This window comes from Arctopsyche grandis, chromosome 3 (genome assembly GCF_051622035.1).
Source record: "Arctopsyche grandis isolate Sample6627 chromosome 3, ASM5162203v2, whole genome shotgun sequence".
In the NCBI taxonomy this organism is placed as follows: domain Eukaryota; kingdom Metazoa; phylum Arthropoda; class Insecta; order Trichoptera; family Hydropsychidae; genus Arctopsyche; species Arctopsyche grandis.
In genome coordinates this window covers 20,845,218-20,872,153 of record NC_135357.1, presented here as the reverse complement: position 1 = coordinate 20,872,153, position 26,936 = coordinate 20,845,218, and the positions used below count along the sequence as shown (strand labels likewise).

At 31.8% G+C, this 26,936-nt stretch overlaps 3 protein-coding genes across 4 annotated transcripts in view; all 3 read left to right on the top strand.

Moving 5' to 3' along the window:
- The first annotated feature begins 3,853 nt into the window (after positions 1-3,853).
- Positions 3,854-9,972, top strand: LOC143909915 (uncharacterized). Of its 2 annotated transcripts, none has more exons than XM_077428183.1 (17): positions 3,854-4,265; positions 4,391-4,598; positions 4,681-4,811; positions 4,884-5,047; positions 5,120-5,328; positions 5,419-5,537; positions 5,610-5,718; positions 5,796-5,912; positions 5,992-6,104; positions 6,230-6,416; positions 6,497-6,599; positions 6,681-6,793; positions 8,322-8,512; positions 8,929-9,026; positions 9,104-9,293; positions 9,372-9,557; positions 9,631-9,972. In XM_077428183.1, exons 1-17 carry the CDS (start codon positions 4,122-4,124, stop codon positions 9,919-9,921), a joined length of 2,673 nt encoding a protein of 890 aa, XP_077284309.1. In that variant the 5' UTR covers positions 3,854-4,121; the 3' UTR covers positions 9,922-9,972. The 2 variants fall into 2 exon arrangements, with proteins under 2 accessions (XP_077284309.1, XP_077284308.1); XM_077428182.1 differs by having other exon boundaries at positions 4,013-4,265; positions 5,120-5,319.
- A 4,621-nt stretch (positions 9,973-14,593) lies between these two features.
- LOC143923297 (alaserpin-like) lies at positions 14,594-17,111 on the top strand. The gene is made up of 9 exons (XM_077446907.1): positions 14,594-14,824; positions 14,897-14,991; positions 15,070-15,213; positions 15,300-15,503; positions 15,612-15,710; positions 15,789-15,929; positions 16,018-16,224; positions 16,298-16,442; positions 16,566-17,111. The coding sequence occupies exons 1-9, from the start codon at positions 14,656-14,658 to the stop codon at positions 16,865-16,867; spliced, it is 1,506 nt and encodes a 501-aa protein (XP_077303033.1). The 5' UTR covers positions 14,594-14,655; the 3' UTR covers positions 16,868-17,111.
- Positions 17,112-18,666: 1,555 nt separating this feature from the next.
- LOC143909983 (diacylglycerol kinase eta) overlaps positions 18,667-26,936 on the top strand; it is a 96,910-nt gene continuing 88,640 nt past the window's right edge. The window contains exons 1-2 of the mRNA XM_077428308.1: positions 18,667-18,833; positions 21,444-21,554. Coding sequence (XP_077284434.1) covers positions 18,693-18,833; positions 21,444-21,554 — 252 coding nt within the window. The 5' untranslated portion in view covers positions 18,667-18,692. The remainder of the gene's footprint in view (positions 18,834-21,443; positions 21,555-26,936) is intronic.

Sequence of the window (26,936 nt, the reverse complement as noted above, 5' to 3'; positions counted from 1 at the left end):
TTCTATACATTTTATTTATTAAATTTATATTTTCACCCTGGTGCCTTAACAGGCGGCCCTAAAGTGACACATGCTACATTGGTTGTCAAATTAGTGACAAACCGTTTCAACAGTGAAATCAGATAAATTGGCAAACTCTAATAATGTTTGCACCCGGCTAGGGGACCAAATGTTGTCATTTAGTTCGGAAACCAGATGGGTAATTTATCGTTTTTGCGTCCTTTATGGTAATACTAGTTTAAGTTGGCAGCATGTCTGCATTTCTCACACAATTATACTCATTCCGGTAAACGGACTACTTATCATATGTGAACCAGTCACAGGACGACCGGTCGCACTAGATCGGTCACACGTGATCACCCGTCACACTAAAACTGGTCACTCTCGAAAATTAGTCACGAAAAAACTGGTCACACCCAAAAATTCGACCAATTATTAATTTTTGGGTGTGACCAATTTTCGGGTGTGACCAGTTTTAGTGTGACGGGTGATCACGTGTGACCGATCCAGAGCGACCGGTTCACATTTGACTAGTAATCACCAAACCACTCATTCCTAGTTGTGAATGAGTATGTGTGCGTGAGGAACACAGCATGCAGTGCTGCCAACTTAAATTGGTCTAACCATAAAGGACGCTAAAACGACAAATTACCATCAGATGATCAGCTGAGCGTAGAGCTGCGGTGCGGTAGCTTCCTCGTGGGAACTCCGTATCGGGGCGTCTTCCCAGGTTTCGGTTGCAGAGATTGTGCATGGGGACTGTAGCTTCGCTATACAGGAAAAGTTAAACACAATGAAAACAGTCTGTAAGGATGTTATATATGTTTAGTGTGGTTGAGGTTATGAACCAGTCAACGCTATCTGGCCTTCCTACTATCTTTTCCAAGTTCATTCGAAGCCGCATCAGGCGAGAGCATATGAGCTGAAATGGGAACGAGGATAACGTCAAGCGTGAAGTTTACCCACGGTGGCTGTTTAAATCGGACTGTCTGGTCGTTTTCCAACGCGATCAATAATATGCTCAGACAATTGAAAGACGGGATTTTGCGAGCGTGGTCTCAACCCCTTAAAAGGTGGGCTTTTGCAAGCGTGGTCTCATGCTGCGTACGGACCAAACCAACGACGATTTTGGTCCAACGTTTTAACCAGCAGGATAAAAAAAGTAGCGTACAAAATATCGAAATAAAAATTAAATTTAAAAATTGAAATTAAATATCAAAATTAAAACTATTATTATTATATTAAAATTCAATTCAAATATCAAAATAAAATTATAATCAATATATTAAAATTAAAATAAAATATTGAAAGTTAAAACAGAACATGCCCAATTTAAATAAATTTTCAAGATTGACCTAAAATTAGATCATCAACAATCACATACAGGTAATCCTCGACTTTTGTTTGTCGAAGATGTTTTGACTTACGAAGATACGCACTAAGATCGAAAAAAAAAAAAATCAAAGAATTATTATTTTTACTTCCCCGTAATGCGCAGTTACTGAGAATATCTCATGTATAAGTATGGGTGACCGAGCGATGGTCCCAACCCGGTACGTTGTCGGTTTATCAAACGAAATTTTTTTAGTCTTCAATTGTTTCTCTCGTCGAAATAAATCAATTAATTAAATCATTTCAGAGGTAAATTTTATCGGATAATGTCTTCAATTGTTTCTCTCGTCGAAATAAATCAAATAATTAAATCCATCTCAGAGGTAAAATTTATCGGATAATGTGTGATTATTAATTTTATTTTGACGAAAGAAAAAAAAACCCTTTGACAAATCACCGACAGTTTTTTTGTTTAATGTCTCATCGGCGGCGGAAACAGTAGTATATCGTGACGACTTTTAATAAGAAATAACAACAAGGTTTTTTTCGCTCGTAATCAGAGAAATTATAATATTTCTCTGGTTGTAATGCGTATCGTCGTAATTCAAAACATTGTTGTAATTCAAAACATCAACGATGATCTAATTTTAGCTCAATCTCGCTCGTTAGCTTAATTTTGATATTTAATTTCAATTTTTTTATTTAATTTTTATTTCGATATTATGTACGCTACTGGTTTTAAAAGTTGGCCCAAAATCGTCGTTGGTTTGGTGCGTACGGACCATCAAACCTTCGCAGCTGACCAGAAGATAAAGATGGTATGAAAAAATAAGAAACGATCGACTTGGGGTCACAAACGTTCAAGTAAGACCATCAGCACTTCAGAAATCCTCTGAATAAATTATTTTCAATCGAGATGAAACTAGCACTTTAACTCGGGACTTCTCGGTAGTTAGCATTAACTTAACCACCAAGCTATTCTACTGGCTATATACATATGTACATGTTTGAGAAATATTGGATATTTAACCCTTTGAATGCTGACCAACGCTAGTCGGCGTTTTACCATCAAGTCCATGGACCTGAAAAACGCCGATAGGCGCTATATTTTGAGCATGTACAACGTAAACAAGAATACTACCCACTAAGCCTTTCCAGGTAGCATCGAAAACAATGCAATGAATATGGGTCGTATATACCGTGTCAATGTTTATAAAGACTGGTTTACACCTGAATTTCTGAATTTATAACCATAGCAGAATTTCTCGATGGAACTGTTTAGTATTTTAGATTGTGGCTTGACATTTAGATTGTGAGCATTACATTTTAACAAAAATGAAGAAGATAGAACTAATTTTGGAAAAATACATTCATTAATACATTTGTTTTGTTTATTTTATATTGTTGCAAGATATATTACAGAGTTTAAACACACCTTTACAAAACTCGAAATCCTCGGTAGTAGTTATCTACGGTAGTGATCTAGGGTTTGTTTGGATTAGCTTCAATTTTTATACATGTTTTCTATCAGATTTCTAAATAATTCTAGTTGGAAATGTTGGCGAAATTATCAGCGTGGTGGACTTTCAACAGAAAAGACGTCAGCACTCAAAGGGTTAATTAGATAAAATTTCAACTTCCGGTTGTTCAATTTTGTCAATTTATTTGTAACTTAAAATTAAAAAGGATTATACATAATTACAAAGAGGGTTATAACTACACTCCTTATATGATTAAATGTGCCGTTTGTTTCTTTGAACGGCGTGATTTCTTCGACAGATCGACACATTATCATTGGCCCAAAGCGGTAAACGGCGGCCTCTGAAATTGATCAACTTGGATCAATGCATCCCGTCATTTCATTCCTTTACGTCCCTATTATGACATAGCTATAAAAGCTGCTTTAAATTTAATTTGAATATAATTTTCTTTAGCTAAAAGCTTGACAAAAAGTGAGTTCCGGCACGTTTTTAAAAAAAAAAAACAAGCCCTCAGAACAATTAACTACTTCTGCCATTACTACTCACTGCATCTTTCACTCCGACCCGGAAATCCCCCTTCCCGTCTACGTAGGTTTCGCGGAAAGCTTTTGAATTATTTGGATGAATTTAATTGCAACTAAATATAATAATATATTACATCTTTTGACTTTGCTTACTGGGGTATTTACTTTGCTTATGCTGCATTTACACGAGGCTAATTTGTATGACATTCTACTAAGCAAAGACAATATTGCCATCTTGTAAATAGGTATTACTATGGGAAAAATATTTTAAGTGCTAATATAGTAATAAAGGTAAACAGACTATTTCACACGTTCGCGATTTCGCACAGGACGATTCTGAATACGGAATATTTGGCACTAGAATTCTCGTAAGTGTGATAGTTCCGGTGGATAAGTTTCGGTGGATGGAATTTCTAAGTGCTAGATATTCTGCGTAAGAAATTTTCGTGATGTGTGAAATTGGGTAAACGGACTACTAGTCATATGTGAACTAGTCACAGGACAACCGGTCGCTCTAGATTGGTCACAGACGAGAAAACTGGTTGACCGATTATAGGGTGTGACCAGTTTTCTCGTGACCGGTTGTCCTGTGACAGGTTCACATTTGACTAGTAATCACCGAACCGTGAAATTGTTACCAAACCAATGAAAGCATTAATTTTTTAATGTGGCAGCACTATATATTTGTGGCAACACTATATATAGCCATTTTGACACATAACCTTCAGTGAAATGGTAGCAGGAGATACTTGTTTTGCTACGTTGAATAAACAGCGAAAAAAAAATGAATAGCAGTGTTAAATTGAGTTTAGATAAAATTTGTAGAATTTGCTTAAAAGAGAGTTCTAAAATGAAAGGGCTTTTTATTACTGAAGAAGGCCTTTCACCACGATTTTATGAAATGATCATGTCTTGCACTAAAGTTGTGGTATGTTATGTCAATGTTTGTCATTTAATTATATGTAGGACGGGCGACCAAACCTTTGGCCTTTGTGAGATATTTAAACTATACTATTTGAGATAATATACATATATAAAATATATACATTTTAGATTACTGAAAATGATGGTTTACCTGCTCAACTTTGTGAGTCTTGTGCAACTCAGTTAACTAAATTATATTCTTTCAAGAGCCAATGTGAAAGTGCGGACATTAGCTTACGTCAATTTCTACTAGATCCACTTTCTGATGTCGATTCCAATATCGCACATAAAATGGACGATGAAAATAAAAATGCTTCATTGTATGTAAATTATGGCGGTGAGTTATTTAAGATTTTTTTAGAATCACAATAAAGTACATCTTGAGAAAATTAAGTTTTTATTGATTCCATCGTTTTCAGATGATTCCATCGTTTCTAGTGATTTTAATTTTGCAACTGAAAAACTTGGAAGAAGTTCTGCCTGTGATGTTTTAAAATTAAAATTAAAGGATAAAGATTTAAAAATACAATGTATAAATAGTATAAAGAAAGTCAGTTAATGATTTAATTATTACTTTACAATTTTTTTTTATGAAAATCAATGTTTTTGTTGGTATTTATAGAAAAATAGACGAATATCAACCTCTTTAGTATTTGGATGTCGGAAATGTGATCTTCATTTCCTTAGTTGGAATGAACTCGACAAGCATAATTCGAAACATACCGAATCACACATCAATGATAAGTTGCAGTGTCGTTATTGCAGCATAACTTTTCTTCATCAACGGTATAAGATTATTAATTTATCAACTGATATTCCATACATATACATATAAATCAATCCATAAATTAATTTTAGACACATAAATCCGCACATCAGACAGATGCACAATGAATTAGAAAGATTTCAATGCGGCTATTGTGGAAGCCGATGGTGCGATATCCGTACCTTACGGTTTCACATGGCAAGACATTCGCCCGGTGATGTTCAAGTGTCTCTTAACAAGTTGGAAAATATGATTACCGATGATGGCAATCAAAATTTTACAAATGAACTAGGTTTTATATGTATTTATATATTTATATACAAATGGATAAGATATTAATATTTGTGGTATTATAATTAGTAGTATTTTATTTACTTTATATGTTTGGTAGATCAGGAAAAACAGAAGTTACATACCAAAGAAAATATTGAAAAAAAAATTGATGAAAAATCGAATGACTTATTTTGTTATTCATGTCGACAGCTTTTTATTGATGTAGAATCTCTCCAGGTTATTTACATATTATTATAATAATTGGTTTAACAATAGCAACAATTATACAATGTATTATACAATTTTCAGTCACATCTGATTGATAAGCATTTCATGAAAGTCAAAGAATCGCCCAATTCAACAGCAATAGAAAAAAATTCACCTGCATATTTAGATATTGAAATGCAACAAAATCAAGGTTGGACCACATTGAAATATTATACATTTATTCAATTTTGATTTTAATTAAAAGCATTTTATTTTTTATTATTCTAGATGAAATTATAGATATGGTTCAGGATGAAGAATTATCAAATATTCAACAATTCATCAATAATGATTCCATAGAAACCAACCCAATAAAAGATCTCATAGATAAAGTAAAAATAAATGGTAGAGTATATAATATATTAAAACATGATTTTAATTTTGTTTTTACTATAAATAATTGTATGAAAACATTTCGATGTAGAAATCAAAAAATTGAAGCACAAATGCAGCATATGTGGAAAATGCTTCAGAAAATTGAATGATTTACAGCGGCATGAAGCTACTCATGATCCCGACAAACCATATTATTGCCAAGTATACATATACATACATTGTTAATAATAATGATAATGAGGTAATATACAGTATTTATATTACCTCATTATTAAAATAATATATCTTTTGTGATTGAAATAAAAGTAACGTTTTTTTTATATTAGTTCGGTAGATGCAGATGGACTTTCGCTACAGAGCATGAATTGATAGTACATACTAATGTAAATCATTCTAGTGGTACACACGAGTGTCGCTTTTGTCACAAGACATTCAAACACTCTCGAAATCTTCGGCAACACATGATACAGCACAAATTGACCAAACGATTTCAGTGTAAACACTGCCACAAAGGTATATTTTCATTTATTCATACAGCGCTTCAATATATAAAATAACAATTTAAATTATGTAATGTTCAATTATTTCTGCAGGTTTTAACCTTTTACATCATTTACAAAATCACGAGAGAACACACACGGGAGATTTACCTTTTTTGTGTCAAAAATGTGGACGAGCCTTTGTTACCAAAGATAGGTTAATTTAATTCTGTATATATTTTACATATATTTTGTCACGTTTTTTATTTATTTTTCACGTTTATTTACTTTTTTACAGACTAAATGTTCATATACGTCGACATTTAGATATTCGCCCATATTCATGCAAGAATTGCGAAAAAAAATTTATTACTGTTACAGAACTCAAAGTGCATTTCAAAATACATTCAGGTATCAATCATTTTTGTTAATATTTATGGTCAAAATTAAAAATAGCAATCAGATACTTGATTATTATTAGTTTTAATGGCGACTTTAAGTTCTCAATACCAAGTTTCAGTTCGATAGGACTAACGGTGTTCAAAATATCCCCAAAATACACAGACACACACACACACACACACACACACACACACACACACACACACATTTTCTAGATCATGAAAACGTGATCAGTGATCGATTCGAGTTCGAATCAGTCAAAATCTCGAGTTCGAATTTTTGCATTATCACAAAACTTCATCTATTGTTACTACGTACATAGATAAACTAAAAAAGAAGAATCAAAAATGTGGGAACTGAAGAAAATAATATTTACAAACCAAAATGTATCATCGATTATTACCACGGCATGGGAGGAGTAGATCAGGCATTGGAATGTTTTCCAGTAATGAGGAATTTTTTAAAAATATATAGAAATTTTTTTCTTTTACATTTTTGAAATGGCTATGTTTATTTCTTATATATTGTATTCAAAATTATCCAATGAAAAGAAAAAAGAAAATTCTTAGTTTCGTATGGATATTGCAGAACAGATTTTGCTCAGTATCACCCTTCCATGTTATAATCGAAGTTATAATAATGCAAAACTTGGAGCTATTTTCCAAGACATACCACAAATAGAAAAAAAATGCAAGATTGTGCAAAGTACACATGTACAAAACACAAGAAAAATAATGGAATTAAATACATACTCGGGAATGCAAGAAATGTCTTTTAGCACTACATCTTCCAGATTTGAAATATATCATACCTTACGAAATTATTAATATTATTTATTTACGTATAGTTGCACACTTTTTTTTATATCATACTAGTTGTTTTACCCGGCTTCGTATGGTATTTGTAATAAAAACCGCTTAAACATGGCTAATCGGAACTGAAACAAGAACCCGGATCCAGAACTGAAAATATAATTGAGATCCGGAACTGAAACAGAATTCCGTTTACGGAACTGAATATTAAACCGATATTGAGATATATTTATTTTATTGCTACACTAGTATTTTAGAAATGAAGTAGTCTGAACAATAATTTTTTTAACGAATTTAAAAAATCAGTGGAAAACAGTGGCGTAACTAGAAAAATTTGACCGGCATGCAAAAGTTAAAAAAGGGGCCCCCTATTTTTTTCAATTAAATAAATAAACTTCCAAATCTTAAATGTCCTTCCTAGCCTATATGTAAAAACACATCTTTCAAAGACATTTTTTGAACTTCTTCTTTGTTAATATTGCAAGTTCGTCAAGTCAGAATTTTTTTATACTTACTTTTGACTGTTTTCATTTAGTGAAATCGATTTTCCTTTATTTTTTAATTATAAGTTTATTTTTTTAAATGTATTTATTAATATTTGGAGATCCTTCCGGCCCTAAGGGCTCGCATGCACTGCATACTCCCGCGTCATAGTAGTTACGCCACTGATGGAAGGGGCTAAGTTCAAGTGTGTACATATATGGTATTATAATTTTGTATTCCAGAGGATCGACTTATGTGTTCTGTTTGTGGTAAAACGTTTAATGCTCCTTACAACCTAAATAAACATATGCACGCCCAACACAGACAAATAGACGCCAAGGATGTAGGTTCATCACAAGATCATTTCATATCTGCCTGTAACATATGTGGTTTTCTTGCCGAAACCCTCCAACAACTCGATCAACATATGAAGGTAAACCGGTCTCCGTGACGGGCCGGAATGTGAAATTACCGAAAACGCAATTATCGGAAGGCAAAGATCGAAAATCGAAAGATTTTAAGTCGAAAGATCAAAAAAAAAAGGGTGCATGGTAAACGGTACATACTCACTTAATTTGCGCGAACAGGATACAACAGGAACAAGAGGAACAGGCTTCTGAACATAATTCTGCGCGCGCATATTAATACGGGAGGAAAAGTCTGTTCCTCTTGTTCCTGTTGTATCCTGCTCGCGCAAATCTTTCGGTCTTTGCCTTCCGATATTTGCGTTTTCGATAATTTCACATTCCGGCCCGTGAGGTAGACCCGAAGGTAAACAACGAAAATATGCACATGGAAACTATGGAAACAATGTCAGCATATTAATCTACAAAATTCATTCTTTTTTAGAGTCATACTTGTCAATATTCTTGTCCACATTGCGAAAAATCATTTCCATTAACAAGTTCTTTAGAAACTCACATAAAAACACATTCGTCCGGCGATAGGTAAATATCCATATTGTATTCAAACGTATAAATTCTGATTTTTTAATGAAATTCGAAATTCTTTAATATTTTTTCAGGTCACATCTGTGCACAATTTGCAATTGTGGCTTTAATCGTGCTGAACACCTACGTGTGCATATTATACGAAGACACAACACCGCAGCTAAATCAAATAAATGTTCTCGATGTCCACGTTCATTTCCATTTGCTCGCGATCTAACTGTTCATTTACGCACGCATGATAAAAATCGGCCTTATGTTTGTTCGGTAAAATACAAGCTGCATGTTTATATTTTTATCAAAATTTATGAAACACACGAATTAATTTTGCATTGGAATTTTAAGGAATGTGGTCGCGGTTTTACCACATCGGGAGGGATGCGTGTTCATTCTCGTATCCATAGCGGAGAACGTCCTTACATTTGTAACGTTTGCCGTCGTGGTTACCATTCCAGCGGAGCTCTCGTAGGTCATATGCGTACTCACAGTAGCAATGTCATAACTTCCACCAAGAATTCTCCAACGCTGCAGGTTTGATAATCATTCGAAGGTCATAGATTTTTCATGTTAAAAATTTTAATCTACTCTCACTTATGTTTTCCAGGTAAAAAATATTCAAAACGAGATCTCTAGGCAAAATTCGACATCAGTGTCTCCAGTAGTTGACAAGGAATCAGATAGTTTAAGTCCAGTAGTTACAGTTGTTAAACTACCAGCTGGTATACATTCTCTTAATATGAATGAACTTGAAGATTTTCAACAGTCCCAACAATCAGAAAATTCGATGAGAATCAACAGTCTGCAAGCAGAAGATACTTCTATTGATTTAAATCAATTAGTTGATAGTCATAATATTAGTAAAGATGAAGAGGTTATTTATGACAATACCAAGTAAAATTATGTAATTGTATCATAAAAATATGCAATAAATGCTAATTAGACACATATTCATATTTTTTATTGATCCTGTACATGTATATGTACCTTTAAAATTACATGACAATATTCATTTTTATAGCACTTTTGCTATTGGTTGACGAAAATATAGATTTTACATTTAAATTATGTACATACTTAATAAGATGATTAATTAAACATGAGGATTCAAAAAATCTTTGGAAATCTATATGTACATACATATATGTATATGAACATCCAATTGTACTGTATATGTATATTCGTTTTAATCCTGCATATATCAAAGAACGTGACGAAATTGTGTCAAATACATACATACATAATTTTCTAGAATTTTTTACAAAATTAGAAAATATACTTGGAATAGTTACAAAATTATTTTAAAGGGTATTTTTTGGCATCAAATAACACGGTGAATGAATATGATTCGTTTACCGGTATGAACTATTGCTAAATATAATCCAAATGCAGAACTGACTACAGATTGCGTTTTGAAAGGTAAATTTGAAGAATAAAATGGTGGAGCTGAAGCAGTATGAGTCTCTAATCAACAACCTTAATACATATTAAACATTATTGACATAAATTAGCAAAAAATAACAAGCTATTTTTCATTTTGCATGGTTTTGTTTACTTGTTTCCATTTTTGACCCACTTAAGTCGAGCAAGTGTTCTTAAAATTTTGCAAACGTAAATATTTTTGATGAAAATTTAAAATGATTCACCCAAAAATCTTTGAATTTTTAGCATAATAGACACTATAATATGTTGGATATAAAAGGTAAAATTTGACCTGCATGCAAAAGTTACCAAAGGGTAAGTTATTGTTTTTTTTTTAAAAATGATATTACCTATATAAATTTCAAATGTCCTTCCTGGACATTAAATTTGCAAATTATTCAATCACATCTTATAAAGACAATTTCTGACATATCTGGGTTGATCGATTGAATTGCTTTTATATACGAATCAATATCACAAGAAACAATAAAATGACTCGTAGTCGACAACTCATAGTGTTGCTTTTCGAACTTTAGGATATAAATAAAAGGCTTGTATTGTAGTCTAATAAATGGCCAGTATTTTATATTAAACGGTCAGTATCCACCTTTCAGTATACAAGTGGTCAGTATAAATAATAAAAGGTCAGTATTTATATTAAACGGTCAGTATTTAAATGTAAATGGTCAGTATCAGTGTCGGTTTACCAGTGGGCTGGGCGGTGCCCGAGAGCACCGGTATGTTAGGGCGCCGCTTGATGCGCCGAAGGTGCTTTAAAATTTAAAATTAGAGCGCCAAAGACCCTAAAACATTTTAGATTAGAGTGCCAAAAGAATGCTAAAACTTATTTCCGAACTACAGTGTCACAAGATAGACTTTCCAGTTTTGAAATTTTATCTACTGAAAATCTTGATTTTTCAGCTTTAACTAATGATTTTGCAGAAAGAAAGGCTTGGAAAGTTCATTTCTGAAATATTACTTTCTTTATTTATTTTTAAATCCACCTGGGGTTGGGAAACCTTGTTAACCACTTCGCTGCCGGTCCCAAGTCTGGAAAAAGGAGGATGGTAACCCATTTTTTAAAAAAAATTTCTAGGGCCGCTTAGTAAAAATTGCCCGAGGGCGCTTTAGGGTCTAAGAACGACACTGGTCAATATTTAAACGTAAATGGTTAGTATTAATGTTCAATAGTCAGTTTTATTTTGACGAATGGTCAGTATATCTTATAGGTTGGTCACAATACAAGATTAGTACGATTTTATAATACCGCTCGACTGAGACCATTTGACCACGACGGCTGGACAAAGGAACCATTCTAAATTTAATATATATGTAATTTATAATATTCATGGCTGTGAGGTCAATGATCGGGGTTTGTTTACACATAATTGCGAGTATTGGGTTTTGTAAATTAAACATACATTTTTGCTCACATCATGCGATGTAAAAATACGTACTTTTCATATTATCCGATTCCGATTTCAAATTCGATGTTGACTTCGGGTTTTTTAATTTTATTATTATTTTTTATTGCATAATTTAATTGGCATAACTGATTTCCGATCCCGATTAATTATTACTATTCATATTGTAACTTTATTTTAAATCATGCATCAATCCGAAAGCACCTGTTGAAATTTCAACGGGTATATATATAAAGACGCTATTCTGTGTGTGTATATGTCTGTGTGTGTGTATGTGTCCTAACGCTAGCCTAATATAATGATTAATCGATAAAAAACTAAACTTTGTATAAATTCATTCGGAATAGAACCCGCGTACCCTCGCGCGAACATAAATCCTCTTATAGGTATACCTGAGTTCAGAGAGTGAGCGACGAAGCCAATATCGAATTTTCAATTGACCTTTTTTTTAAACATTAATCGAAAATTTTTCGTACTTGCCATATAAAAATACGGAATAATAATTTTATTTAGCAAGGTCTTGAAGTTTTTTTTTGTTTTTTATATTAAACAATTAAATATATATTTTTTAATAAAAGTTATTTATATTTTAACGGTATTTGAAAAATAAACTGAAATTGAGATTGCGGATCGAACCAGGCCGGTCTGTTGCTCGACTGCGCTTTAGACCAGTACACCACGGCGACTGACAAAGGAAGCGTTCCAAATTTAATGAAATTTAAATTGTGATTTACATATATATGTAATTTATAATATTCAAGGTTGCGAGGTCAATGACCGGGGTTTATTTATACGTATGTACATAATTGTAGGTATTAGTTTTTGTAAACTAAACATACAAAGCTCATAAACCTTTTTCCTTACGAGGTTTTGAACATTTTTTTTTCATATTATCCGATTCCCGATTCCGATTTCGACTTCGATTTTGACTTCGGGTTTTAAGATTTTATTATTATTTTTTATTGAATAATTTGATTGGCATAGCCTATGTGATGATATTTCATCAGGTTTAGCACTTATGTACATAGATATATGTACATACAATATACATATGTACATATATAAAAAAAGCATAATGGTTCTGTGCAATGATATTTCATCAGGTTTACCACTTACATAGATATATGTACATACATATATATGTAAATATGTACATACATATATATGTAAATATGTACATACATATATAAAAAAATTATAATGGTTCTGTGCATTTGGCCAAAATCGTTTCTTGTAATTCTATTTTTGGAAAATCTTAATTCCGAAGGACTTGACCTTACGATGAATTATTCCGAGAATTGAAAATTAGAATCGAAGAAAGAAGAAGCCCAAACCTGATTTTTTTAACACAAATAATTCTAATTTTATACCTAACAAAACATTCTATAAATGTTGTAATAAAAGCGAATGTAACATATGTATATCCTACGTGGAGACTATTATGAAGCGAGTATATCCTTCTTGTATTGACGATTCCACAATGGAAGAAACTCTTTTAATGAAGAATTAAACAAGTTATCAAAGACAAATATGTATAACGTAAATAAAAATAACCTCTACTTTAAAAAATAAATTTAAAAATATAGGCTGACAGGAGAAAAAACCGATAGTTTAAAAAATTGTTTTCGTCCCTTTTACCAATAAAACCAACTTCGACCGAAACTGAAAGAGTTTTTTTTCCATCGCTGGAAATTTTTGTACCAATTTTAGAATAGGCTTTCGGGTTCTCATTTAAATATTTTTGTATTCTTAAGAAGCTACTTTATATAAGTTTAGTTTTATAATTACATTTTTTCCAGTTAAGAGATATATTATGTATTGTTTATTTTTTTATATTTTATAAATAATTTTTATTAATAAAAATATATATTAAATTGAAATAGCAATGTTTATTTACATGTGTCCCGGGAACGATCCCGGGCTCCGTCTCGTGTCCCGGGAATTGAAAATGTCCGGGAATACAGAAACCCACTCCTCCAAGGCTTTTTTTTAAACCAATTTTTTTATATTTATTCGTTCTAAGAGCTCACGGAATATTAGGTACATATTCTTCACATTTAAAAGAAATATTTATCAAGGGAATTCATACTAGAATATCAAGTTGAATAGAATAAATAATTTTTCGTTACTTTTACGACTTTTTTGTACCAAATTATTAAATTAATTTTGCGATTTTTTGAGAAATATTTATATACATACATATATATGCATATACGTCGTGATTTAGTACTGTTTTTACTTTATCTATGTACGTAGTAACAATATATGAAGTTTTGTGATCATGCGAAAATTCGAACTCGAGATTTTGACTGATTCGAACTCAGAATCGATTACTGATCACATTTTCATGATCTAGAAAAAATGTGTGTGTGTGTCTGTGTGTGTGTGTGCTGTGTGTCTGTGTATTTTGGGGATTTTTTGAACACCGTTAATCCTATCGAACTGCAACTTAGTATCGGTTACTGAAATTCTTATGGACACGACGTAAATTTTTTTCAATTTTTTTTTTGTTTTTTCAATAAAATAAATAAAATACATATGTGTGCTAAATTCAAGGCGCAAATAATTCATACATGATCGTGTGATAAACATATCTTGATATACAATAATTATTCTCATAATTATAATTTTTTTTTTAATGAAGGGCCCATAGCTCTCCCATGGATACAGCCGTGTGTATAAAACATACATATGTATAATACATACAATTTAGAAACAATAAGTACTCATCAAGGATTACTAGAAGTCAATGGTTGCTCCCCCACGTTAAATATTAGCATGTTTTTATGGATATAAAAATAATTCAAAGTAATTTTGCTTTAGAAGTCGTTTATAACAATATTTATACAGCATTTTTACAAACTGTCCACAGTATACACATACACCTGTTCAACTTGCAGTATACATTTACTACTAGAATCGTCCGTACGATTTATAAAATGCTGCAATTCAAAGGTAAGAAAATGTGAACATAATTTTTCATTGAAATAAAATGATGAAAGAACATGTATTAAATGAATTTATTAGTATTTTACTTGGCGCTGCTCATTATTCACTCAAACTATGCAAATGCGATCACCCTCATGGAGTCCTCCAGCCAGTTTTTTGATAAGTTTTATAAGGTGCTTAGATTTATTTTATTTTGATATGAACTAAAAATCATTAAATACGATTTTCATATGAAAAGTTGAATTGTATAGGAAACTGTTGCTTTGGCGCCTGGAGCTAGTTCGATCATGTCTCCTATTTCGGCCGAAATAGCTCTTGCACTTTTATCATTGGGAGCAGGAGGTGCTACCCAGAAGGAACTCTACTCAGCTCTCAATTTGCCCGATTCAAATTACGTATGTGCGTGCATTTAATAGGCACTCTGTTAAATGAATTTATTATATGTAAGTATTCGAGTGTTTATTTTGTTTTGAAATTTCAGACGACGAATGAATTTAAGCCGTTCATCTCAAGTCTAAACAGTATCCAAGGTGTAACTTTGAATATCGCCAATAATATTTTCATAATGAATGGATTATCTCTGTTGCCAACGTTTAAAAATTTGGCTGTTGATGTTTTCTACTCCGATGTACAAAACGTTGATTTTGCAAATTCTGGACAAGCGGCTGGAATAATCAACACTTGGGTAGGCTGACTATCGGCATATTATTTATTTAAATTGAAACACATAAGTTTATGTATTTATAAATTATACATATATGTGAGTTTATTATTAATATAAAGGTGTTTACAGGTGGAACAAAAAACGAATAGCAAAATTAAAGAGCTAATTAAGTCAAGTTCACTTTCTGGCAGCACTTCTTTGGTGTTAGTTAATGCTATTTATTTTAAGGTAATTGTTTATTGGTCGTTTAACAAAATTAATATCTCGGATTGATCCAAACTTGTTATTATTTCCTATTTTTCGAAGGGGAATTGGGAAAACAGATTTAACGTGCTGAAGACGAAGCAAGAAGATTTTTATATCAGTTCTAACAAAACAGTTAAAGTTGACATGATGGAACAGATAAATACTTTCCCCCATGCTTATATTCCGGAATGGAATGCAGAGGTGCATACATTAAAATATAAGCATTTTGATTTAATTGTACTCTTGATATATATTTAGACACATTTTAATATAGTATCTATATATTTAGGCTTTGGAAATGTTCTACAGTGGAAAACAAATGTCAATGGTAATTATTTTACCGACAGAAGTTGACGGTTTAAGCGGTTTGGAAGAAAAGTTGAAAAGTGGCGACTTGTCATTAGTTTTCGACAAATTGGTTTCGAAGAAGATTTCAGTTTCAATTCCAAAGTTTAAAATTGAAACGGAAATTGACCTAAACAAAGTTTTACCTAAAGTTAGTATTTTATTTTATTTTCTGGAAGATTTTAATCGACTTTATTTACGCCAGGAAAATGTTTTCCTTTTAGGTGGGAGTAAATTTAATATTTGATCCATCTAAAGCAGATTTGAGTGGACTCATTAAAAATTCAAAGCAACTCTACGTATCCGAGGCAATTCAAAAAGCTTTCGTTGAAGTGAACGAGGAGGGAACTGAAGCTGCTGCAGCTACAGGTATATTTACAATCTATCATACCTACACATATATGTATAATACTTTTCAAATAATACTTTTTTTATATTTGGGGAATTTTCGTAATGAATACTATTTTGCATACATTAATAAAATATTTTTAGCAATAATCATGACTAGAAGCCTTCCGCAAGAGTTCAGAGCTGATCATCCATTTTTCTTTGTGATCAAGTCGGCCAGGGGTGATATTATTTTTATGGGAAAAAAACAAGGAGATACAATAGAAATAACCAATTCAATCAATCCAAAAAAACAAGGCGATGCGGTACAAATAAAACAAGGAGATGTAGTAGAAAAAAATACTCCAATTAAACAAAGAAAACCTTTCTGTCAAAAACTTCCGTGGAGGTTTTATCAAAAACCATTATCTAATAAATGGATGAAAAACTGCAGACGACGAGACTAAATGATTTGTGGTTCAAAGAAAATATATTTATTCAAAGATGTTTTGCATACTAAATTGCACATCCACTGAAATTCAATGAACATTGGTTCGAGTTATTTTTTCAAAACAAATGAAATTGTGTATTTATTCCACTCATCCTGGAAAATATTATTTTAGTAGGAATAATAATATTAATTAAATATTAATCAAAATGTTATGCTTAAGTGATTTTTATAAATATTTAAATATTTATCGTTTTGATTTTATTTTCGTGTGTATTTTTCCTTTTTTTTACTTTTTCATAGGAAAATCTTATCCGTATTACATTTTCGGCACATTTCAAAATTGGAAAAAATATTCGGATGTGACCAACTCACGACTTTATCTTTGTATTTGAGGAATATAAAAAGTATAAAAAACAAAATTCGATATTGAAACATACAAAAACAGTCACACATATCGACTATGAGAGCATTTTCGGTACAAATTGTGAAAAAATGTAGGGAAACTTACACAAGACAAAATCTCTACTTGCGGTTGCCGGATTTTGTTCAAATATTTTTTCTTACTCAATATATTGCTGTCGGTTCCCTCATCACTGAGGATCGTGACTATGATGTCCGGTCAACCAGCTGCCTCCATTCAGTTATAAATTCGGCCAGGCGAAGACTTGCTACCGTGGAAGCGCCCGTCGCTGCAGATACTTGGTCAGTCCAGCGTGCGGGGGATCTGCCTCTGGCTCTTCTGCCTTCGACGCTACCAACCACAACCAACCGCTCCAGGCTCTCCTCACCTCTTCGTGCAATGTGGCCGAAGAACTGCAATATACGTTTCAGACATATTGTTGACAGTCTATCCTTGATTTTTAATTCTTCAAGAATAGACACATTCGTGCGTTTGTCGGTCCAAGGCACGCGCAGTAGCCGTCTCCAGGACCACATCTCGAAGGCATCGATTCTCCGTCTATCCGCCGCCTTCATAGTCCACGTCTCGACACCATAAAGGCAGACAGAAAAAACGAGACTCTTCACGAGACGGATTTTGACAGCAGTTGTAATGGCTCTATTCTTCCAAATCTTCGTTAGTTGTGACATTGCCGATTTTGCTAATGTAATCCGGCGCCGTATTTCCAATTCAATGCCGCCGTTGTTAGATATGAGTGACCCCAGATAGACAAAATTATCGACCACCTCTATACCGTTTAAAGCTGAGAACTCAAATAACGCTATAAATATTATAAACCTAAAATATCAAGAAGATAGAAATAGTTACAGAGATCAAAATAAAATAATGAAATATTGTTTTAAAAAAAATACTTCTTTAGATTTACGAGCTCTAACCAAAACCTTATCAATTCCAAGTTAGTACATAAAGAGTACAAATATAAATTTTCAACTTCGTGTCGTGTGGAAAAAATCGTGTGGTCACAACATTTTTGACTTTCCTAAGAGGAAAAAATCCCACTTCCAGCTTATTAAATGTATTGATTTTTTTTTTTTATTTCCATCACATTGATATTATTGATATTGATACTGACATTGATTATAATTAAATTTTTTCGTGAAGAGCAAATATATTTAAAGGGTTGAAAAAAATAGTGAAAGACCAATTGAACAAGAGGAAACTACCACTTCCGGTGTGTGTGTGTAAAATCCAGGTGTACCTACTCTTAGGGAAATTTGTAAAAACGAAGGATTCGTTGTCTGGTAATAGGAAGTGTAGGTGGGGTTGGGAGGAATGGGGTAGTTGAGGGGTTTCGGGCATGCGCAATGCGGGGGAGCCCCAGTGTGGAGGGGGTGGTGGTGTGAGGGGGCGCGGGGCGCGGGGCGCGGGGTGGTGTCGGCTGATGGCGGCGGGCGCGCGCCCGGGGGCTTCGCCCGCGCCCCCGCGCACCCACACCGACACCTCCGATAGTGACGACGAGCCCCCACCCACGCGCTACGGGGGCGCGCGCTCCGCGGGGGACTCGCCCCCGGGGCCCGCGCCTGTTAGTACCCCGCCAGCTTTGTTTACACTCCACACTCCACACTCTACACTCCACACTCGACACTCCACACGCTCGATACGATCCTCCTCCTGCTTGTTTGATTCATTGCTTATTTCAATATACACGCCAATTTTTAATAAGTGTCCAAGCAGACGGGTATGATGAGTGATAGTTTGTCCCTGGATATCCGTTGAGATTGGCCCGGGGAAACGCTGTATTTTTATTATTTAGCTCGTTCACACTTCCACAGAGGAGCACGTGTAAATCTGAATAATTTACAGGAGTCCAAGTACTTCTAGCTTAAGGTTATGTGCTAAACGTGAAAAAAATACGTGTGTCTTTATGTATGTATGTGTATGTGTGTGCTCTATATCCTTGTGTGTGTATATATATATATATATATATATATATATATATATATATATATATATATATATATATATATATATATATTTTTTTTTTATTTTTTATTTTTTTTGTAAAATCAGCTATGGCCTCTTAAATATTACATTAAAAATTATTTTATAAAATTTACTTAATCAAAATTATATATGTTCAAAGTATATGAAAATTATCTGTTGATATTTTATAGTTTGCTTAGTTTCTGAATATAATTTTTCAAAATTATTGATTTCATTTTTAAATTAAAAAAAAAAGTTAATTCGATTTTTTTTCTACATTATGCGCAATGATTTGTTTATTTTTTATATTTATTTTTATTTTATACATAATAGAATTGAAATAGAATAGATATTGATGTTTTTTATTTTAATAAAATTATTATAAAATTTTGTTTGAATACAAATCGTCGAATCCCGCAAAATTCGTGTTCAAATACTATTAATGCATATTAAAATATTAAAAGAGTAATTTTTAAATTTATAATATCTTACATATATTTTTTTATATGTATTTATGTATGTAATTGGAATTATTGAGAGTAAATTGAGAGCTCAAAACATATGTTTTATCACTGTGTACCCGCGCTTTTTCGGCATAGTCATCGCAATGTAAATATGTAGATGGACACACCTGTCGCCTCCATTAGACCTAATTGAGACCGGCTACCTGTTGTCAACACGTGGGCGATGACCCTCAAAATACTTCACGATAAGGAGTAACGGCTTACCTTTTGAACCCACAACTGATTCTACAAGATACAAATATCCAAATATTTAAGTGTACGCAAAAAGCTATATTCAAGTTAAAAATATATTAAATTGAACTAAAATTTATAATAAAAATCATTGACATCCGTGATAAGTTTCGTAGTGACAATATCAATCAAATTGTGATAACAATCGTTATTGATAAATTATAAATATTAATAAATTTGTAATTTAAGTGAAATAGTTTAACCGGCTCCCAAAGTCTAGTTTATTTGTCTTGATCTAATTAGGGTTGTTTGTTTATTTTCATGGTTTCAACGAATATGGTTCCTCAGTGTGACAAAGAACCAGTATGAGCAGTTGTCACGTTAACAACGTGTTTATCTCTTCTGTTTGCCATGTGAAAATTATGCGACTATTGGATGAAAAAGTGTTTTGCCAGACAAATGGTTGCAACTCATTTATATGTAACTGCTTATTTAATTTTTGTGACTAAATAATGTTAATGAATACTGAAAATATAATTTGTATTTTTGGCTATGGTTGATGTAATAATAAATGGCGCATACATTTTTAGATAATTTATATACTCAAAAATAAATGTGCAGTGTTTATATTTTGCCTAAGCCAGTGTGTGGTCCCTAAAAATGAAATATAAAATATAGAAACATGAATTGTGGATTAAAAACAATTAAATTTTGTCGTAAATACAATATCGGGTAATTTTGATCGAATTTTATTCCAACAAATAAAAAACAGAATGTTTAACGAATAAAAATTAATATAATGTGTGTGTGATATAAAAAGGGATAATGCATTTCCATTTTAAAATCAATGAACGATTTCGACCCGTCGTGTTCTTGCTTCAGTTTTCCATACTCTTTTATTTAATTATTAAAATTCGAATATACATACATAGCTATAGCTATTATATTTTGAAACTTTAAAATACAAATCGCTTTTGAGCTAAAGTAAAAGAAAAAAGTAAAAATGTGTAAAATAGGTAATGGTAACGGAACCAATACATTGCGTAATAACAATACAAATACATTGAGTAATAATAAAAAAAGAGCACAATTATTATAATTATCATTGAAATATTGTAAATAGGTTTTTCAAGGATGAAGTCTAAGTTTTAAAACCATATCGAGATGTATTCATTTGTTCATTCACTGCAAATTTTAAAACAAGTAGTACAGTAATTTTTATTATTCATTTGTTGAGTTACGATTTTTCGGATAGAGAGAAAATTTAATGAAAATATTTATTAATAGATTTAATAGACGAAAAAGTACCGAAACAACTCATAGCAGTAATTTTTATATTTGCTATTCTTTTAGGAATTAAAATTTTTGTTTTATACCATCAGAATTATACATATGTATATATTGTAAAATACGAACACTCTTTTTTCACAAAGATACGACTCGATCACAAATACAATCTGAGAAATACGAAAGATAATTTTATTAATTTTCATGTTATTTATTCCGTGTTATAGAAAACGATCAAAGAGGGTTACCTGATGAAGCAGACTTGGAGTTTTCAGAGATGGCAACGACGGTTTTTTCGCCTGAGGGGAAGAATCCTGTACTATGCAAAATACAGAGAGGTAGGTTGAATAAATTTATTTTCGGAAAAGTCCCATTTTCTAAATAAACGAGAAACTAATAAACCCATCTACCATTTTATAATTGATTATGACTTTTTGAAAATTTTCTGGGAAATTTTCTTTGTACCACTTTATAAGTACTTTTTACTTTATCTATACACGTATTAACAATATGTAGATGAGGTTTTTTTGATAATGCGAAAATTCGGACTTGAAATTTTGACTTATTCGAACTCAGAATCGATCACTGATCACGTTTCCATGGTCTAGAAAAATTTGTATTTTGGGGAGTTTTTGATTTACGTATGTACGTACCTATAAATAAATCAATAAATATATAAAACCAGCTGAACTCGGCGTGCGTTGCAATGCCACAATAACGCATGCAATTCTCGTTCCCGTTTCTCGATGTGTTTCGATAAGTGAATGTTTCAGTTTCAAATTAATACTTAATAATAAAATAAAATTACAGTAATGATAATTTATCGGAAAAACGCAGGCGGCTAGGCGAACGCATTTGAAATTATTCAATTGTTTGTTTATTTTACCCTAACAACGCAGGTGGCGACGCGAAAATATTTGAAATGATTGCGTTGCAATGCCACTCATTCCCGTTGTTCCGTTTCCGTTCCCGTTTTTGGGCGATTTTTTTTACAGAAACCATCGCGGACATACACACAATACCTCCTGTAAGGTTCATCGCAATTGGTTTAATGTTATAGGAAAGCATACGTGACAGACAAAAAAACAAGCAGACAAACAGACAAACAGACAAACAGACAGACAAACAGACAAACAGACAAACAGACAAACAGACAAACAGACAAACAGACAAACAGACAAACAGACAAACAGACAAACAGACAAACAGACAAACAGACAAACAGACAAACAGACAAACAGACAAACAGACAAACAGACAAACAGACAAACAGACAAACAGACAAACAGACAAACAGACAAACAGACAAACAGACAAACAGACAAACAGACAAACAGACAAACATTGATTTTTATACATAGATATAGATATACAGGTATTGTAATATTATGGCACCCCGAAAAAACCGCACACGACAAAATCGCGCATGATAATTCAACGCCGACAAAACCGTGTCGATATAGCCACGCCGACATGGCCGCGCCGACATAGCCGTGCCGACATAACCGCGCCGGACAAAAGTAAATTCTTTTTATTCAATAATATTTCAAGCATAATTAGACATCCGCGTCACTTGATTTTTAGTGATAAAAATTAAAACACTATTTAACACTATCCACTCGAAGTTTATTTATTATTATTAAATCGGAATTAATTTTACATTTTTATTGTTTTCCAATTTGAGAAATAAATTTTTAAAAAAACATTTTTATCCCCGTTTCACAAAAAACAAATTTGTACTTCATACTTGTAACCGATTTGCCAAATTTTAAATTTTGAATTTTGAAAATATAGTAGAAAACCCGGTTTTCAAAAACTAACGAATCCTAGTAAATTTCTATCTATGTATGAGTAGTGCTGCAATATCGACTAAAACCAAAAAGGACTTTTTATTTGATTTTGTAGTTATATTCAGCGTGGCATTGTTGGCGCTTTTTATTTATTAATCGATTTAATACACAAATATTAATAATGATTTAATAGACAAAAAAAATAATTAATAAGGATTGTCAGCGTGGCATTGACGAGTTGTTCTGCGTGGTATTGTTATGCGCGGGTATGTCGGCGCAGCATTGTCGTGCGCGTCTTTTTCGGGTCACCTTATGTATGTATCTACTCTATCCGTCAATGTATGAATATATAACGAATATGTATAATACTAAAAAAATGTTTTTTTTTATATTTACATATATAATTACGAAATTTCAAATTAAAGAAAAAATTATTAAAATTGTATAAAAAGTTTAATTGTGTATATATGTACCTCGAGTGGACTTTCGCTCTGAAATAATCAAGTTGTGTTTTTCTTATGAACTTTGATATTTCAACTATTTTCTTTAATAATCTTTTCGATATCACCAGGCAAAACACGAGTATCTACATATTTAATGTTTTCAATAAAAACATATGTAGATCTAAAGTAAAAAGAAAAAAGCAAAAATACCTGTTAAGTGGCAATAGAATAAAAACACCTGTTACATTCACATGGAGAGCGCACTTTCATTACATTAATTTTTAATGTCGTAATGTCGAAACCTACAGATGGTTTTAAATAATTTATGAATGGAAAGGTGAGACCCTAAACACTGACCGTAATTTTTATAGCAAAAGTTTAGTTTAGAAATTTAAGCCTTTTTGAAATATTAAAAAGCCACAGCCAATTGAGCATGTTCTTACATAATAAGGACCTTGTCTATGAGAAAAAGTTTTCGTCGCGCTTCTGGATACAAACCGATTTCGGAAGATTAGGCTTATTTTAAGAAATTAGACATATTTGGGTTATTGAATTTGTTATTAAAGAAAAAAAAATAGAGTCGAGTTGAAACATGAGACTAAATCAAAATGCAAAAATTCTTAAATGAACTTATTAGTTTTATTCTACTGCTCTCAGATGTCGGTCAAATAATTATATTGATGTCAAATTCGTTCATTCAATTATTAGTTATTTGACTATGTAGTTTTTTTCACAATTCATTTTAAAAAATCAGAATTTCATGCTCCTTTTTTGCATTAAACTTTATTGTCATCAACTATTAATAAAAAGCAATTACTTAGTTTCAAAATTCGCCAATACATATATACAATAACTTAAGAATATTGTATGTACGTGTATATCTTAAAAGGTACAAATTTAAAATTCAATACACATATCATAAATTAAGCCACAGTTGCAAACCAAAGAGACACACAATGTGATTTATAAATACTTATACATAGATGTTCATATTATTTATTTATTTACAATTTCGCCATAGTGACATTACAGATTAGCTCCAAGTCGTCACTATGGCTATGTACGTGTATGTATATGTATATGTATGTACTTCGTTAGGCTAGATCTCCATGGATATTCGTACCTTGTAATATCTGTGTGTATACATATCATATACATATGTAAATACATAAAGTGGCTCTCTAAATTAATATATTCAGGTAACAATTACGTAAGATTCATAAAATTAGATGAAGCTTTATTTGATTAAATTTTCCTTTGATTAGGTTTTCTTCGGTATATGTGTGTATGTATGTACGTAGAATAGCCTCGTTCCTCTTTCAATAGTTACTCAATTTCTGTACACATAATTAATTATGCACAGCTGCTTCACAAAGGCCTTAAACGGGTTCAATTATAATGGTAGTGCTGTTGGGCTTGAATTTGAAATATATGTATGTAGGTATATTTTTGCAGGTACAAATTATGTACATATGTATAAGTACAATTCAGCACATACATATTCTGTATATTCAATATGACAATATTAATTTTTGTTGTTTATTTAGAAAAGAGTGTTCAATGAATGCTAAGTTTGATATTTCCGGTAAAATAGTACTAGCATTTTTAATAATTAAAATGCTTTATATATGGTTAGGTTTATAATCTTCCTATAGATAGCACAGGTTTATTCAGGGATTATTTAATGTTTCACGAAAGTCTTGCTTAATTTTGGGTAAAAAAAGTTGAATCAACTCTGTGTGCTCTAGAAGTGAATAATGAATATTCATCAAGGAGGTCGCGAATTTAACGAACTGTAACTTTTCATTTGACGACTTCATACTAAGAACCATTCATTTGCAAAATTTTTGCCACTGTTAAAATGTAGAATTATAATGAATCTACACATAAAAGAATTTGTATAACTAACTCTGAAATGACTCTGATTGTCATTTCATTGATTTAAAATATCGACTTATGCAACATTACATTACAGAATTTTCCGAAATTGTTTATTTTTTTTACTAGCCTCTTCTTATTTTTTATTTACAGAGAAACTTTCGAAATCATTTTATGTGTGTGTTCACATGATCAATTAATCACCAAACATACTGAATTGGTTTTCGAAATTGAAATCCAATGGAAGTACATACATATATGTACATAAGAACACCCATATATATAAATATATATATATATATATATATATATATATATATATATATATATATATATATATATATATATATATATATATATATATATATATATATATATATATATATATATATATATATATATATATATGTATGTATGTATGTATGTATTACACACATTTACTAATATATCTACATCCAGTTTCGCAAGTTTCATAAGTTGTAATGGATGTGATGGACGGATCAACTTCGGCAGTTATTTTTGTATTTAGACCAGTAATAATTTATGTGTGGAAAGTTAGTTACTTCAATATTTCGCGGATTTAATGTATATACGATGTCTGTAAAACAAGCGTAAATTTTATTTGCCAACTTTCGCAATAGATTGCTAACCCCCGCGGGTGTAATCGATCGAAAACCTCGAAAGTTTATACAACATATCTACACACAATATTAACGCATTTGTAAATATTTCACTCTTCATTTGGAACATATTATCTTACAGCGTGGAAGTCTGGAATTTTATCATATTATCGAATAATGTATTTAATTACCTTTCCGGGATGATGATGAATGCACTGATGCATATTACTGAATAGCGAACGAAATATGCGATATGACGAATTATGTTTGTAATCCGGAAGGAAATTGCTTAAAAGCAATTTTTTTATTTTAGTTGTTTTACGAAATTGTTATTTTAATATTAAAAAATATTTAAACACTTTCGTATAACAAGATTTTCCAATAAATATGTCGTTTGAAATTGGTTGAAAATTTGTATTGTTTTTTGAAATTAGTAGAAAATATCATATTAAAAGGGTTCGATTGTAATATACATATAACACTAGTGAATAGCCCGATGAAACATCATCGCATGGGTATAAAATTATTATATACTCGTATAAACCTAAAAAAAATCCGGAACCGGAACCGGACTCTCATAGATAGTTTTCAATTCTTTATTTGGAATAATTTTCAATTCTTAAAGTTAACGTTAACAAAATGTTAATTAAAGTTAACAAAACGTAAAATTTTCCGACTATACACAAACGGTCATTGACCTCGTAACGTTAAATATTATTATTACACAACACAAATTAAGTGCATATTCATATGATGTGTATTTACAACCCGTATCCTGGGCGAGGATATGGCATGCGGCGCGGGCTCGTGAGCACATCGCGTTTGGCACAAATCGGAGGGTCATAGGTTCGATTCCCGGCGCCCGTGGTGAATGAAATCAATTTTTTTCTCGAATATCGTTAAAATATAAATATAAATAATTTAAATTTAAATTTCAATTTAATTCAAAATAAATATATAAAAAAATGGTTCAAAACCTCGCTAAATAA

Bases quoted from the DNA above. Each gene is read 5' to 3' on its own strand.
- LOC143909915 (XM_077428183.1), top strand. From the start codon at position 4,122: ATGAATAGCAGTGTTAAATTGAGTTTAGATAAAATTTGTAGAATTTGC. The intron at 4,266-4,390 runs GTATGTTATGTC...TATACATTTTAG, and splicing joins TGTCTTGCACTAAAGTTGTG to ATTACTGAAAATGATGGTTT. The intron at 9,558-9,630 runs GTTTGATAATCA...TATGTTTTCCAG, and splicing joins AGAATTCTCCAACGCTGCAG to GTAAAAAATATTCAAAACGA.
- LOC143923297 (XM_077446907.1), top strand. From the start codon at position 14,656: ATGGATATAAAAATAATTCAAAGTAATTTTGCTTTAGAAGTCGTTTAT. The intron at 14,992-15,069 runs GTGCTTAGATTT...TGAATTGTATAG, and splicing joins TTTTTGATAAGTTTTATAAG to GAAACTGTTGCTTTGGCGCC. The intron at 16,443-16,565 runs GTATATTTACAA...AAATATTTTTAG, and splicing joins TGAAGCTGCTGCAGCTACAG to CAATAATCATGACTAGAAGC.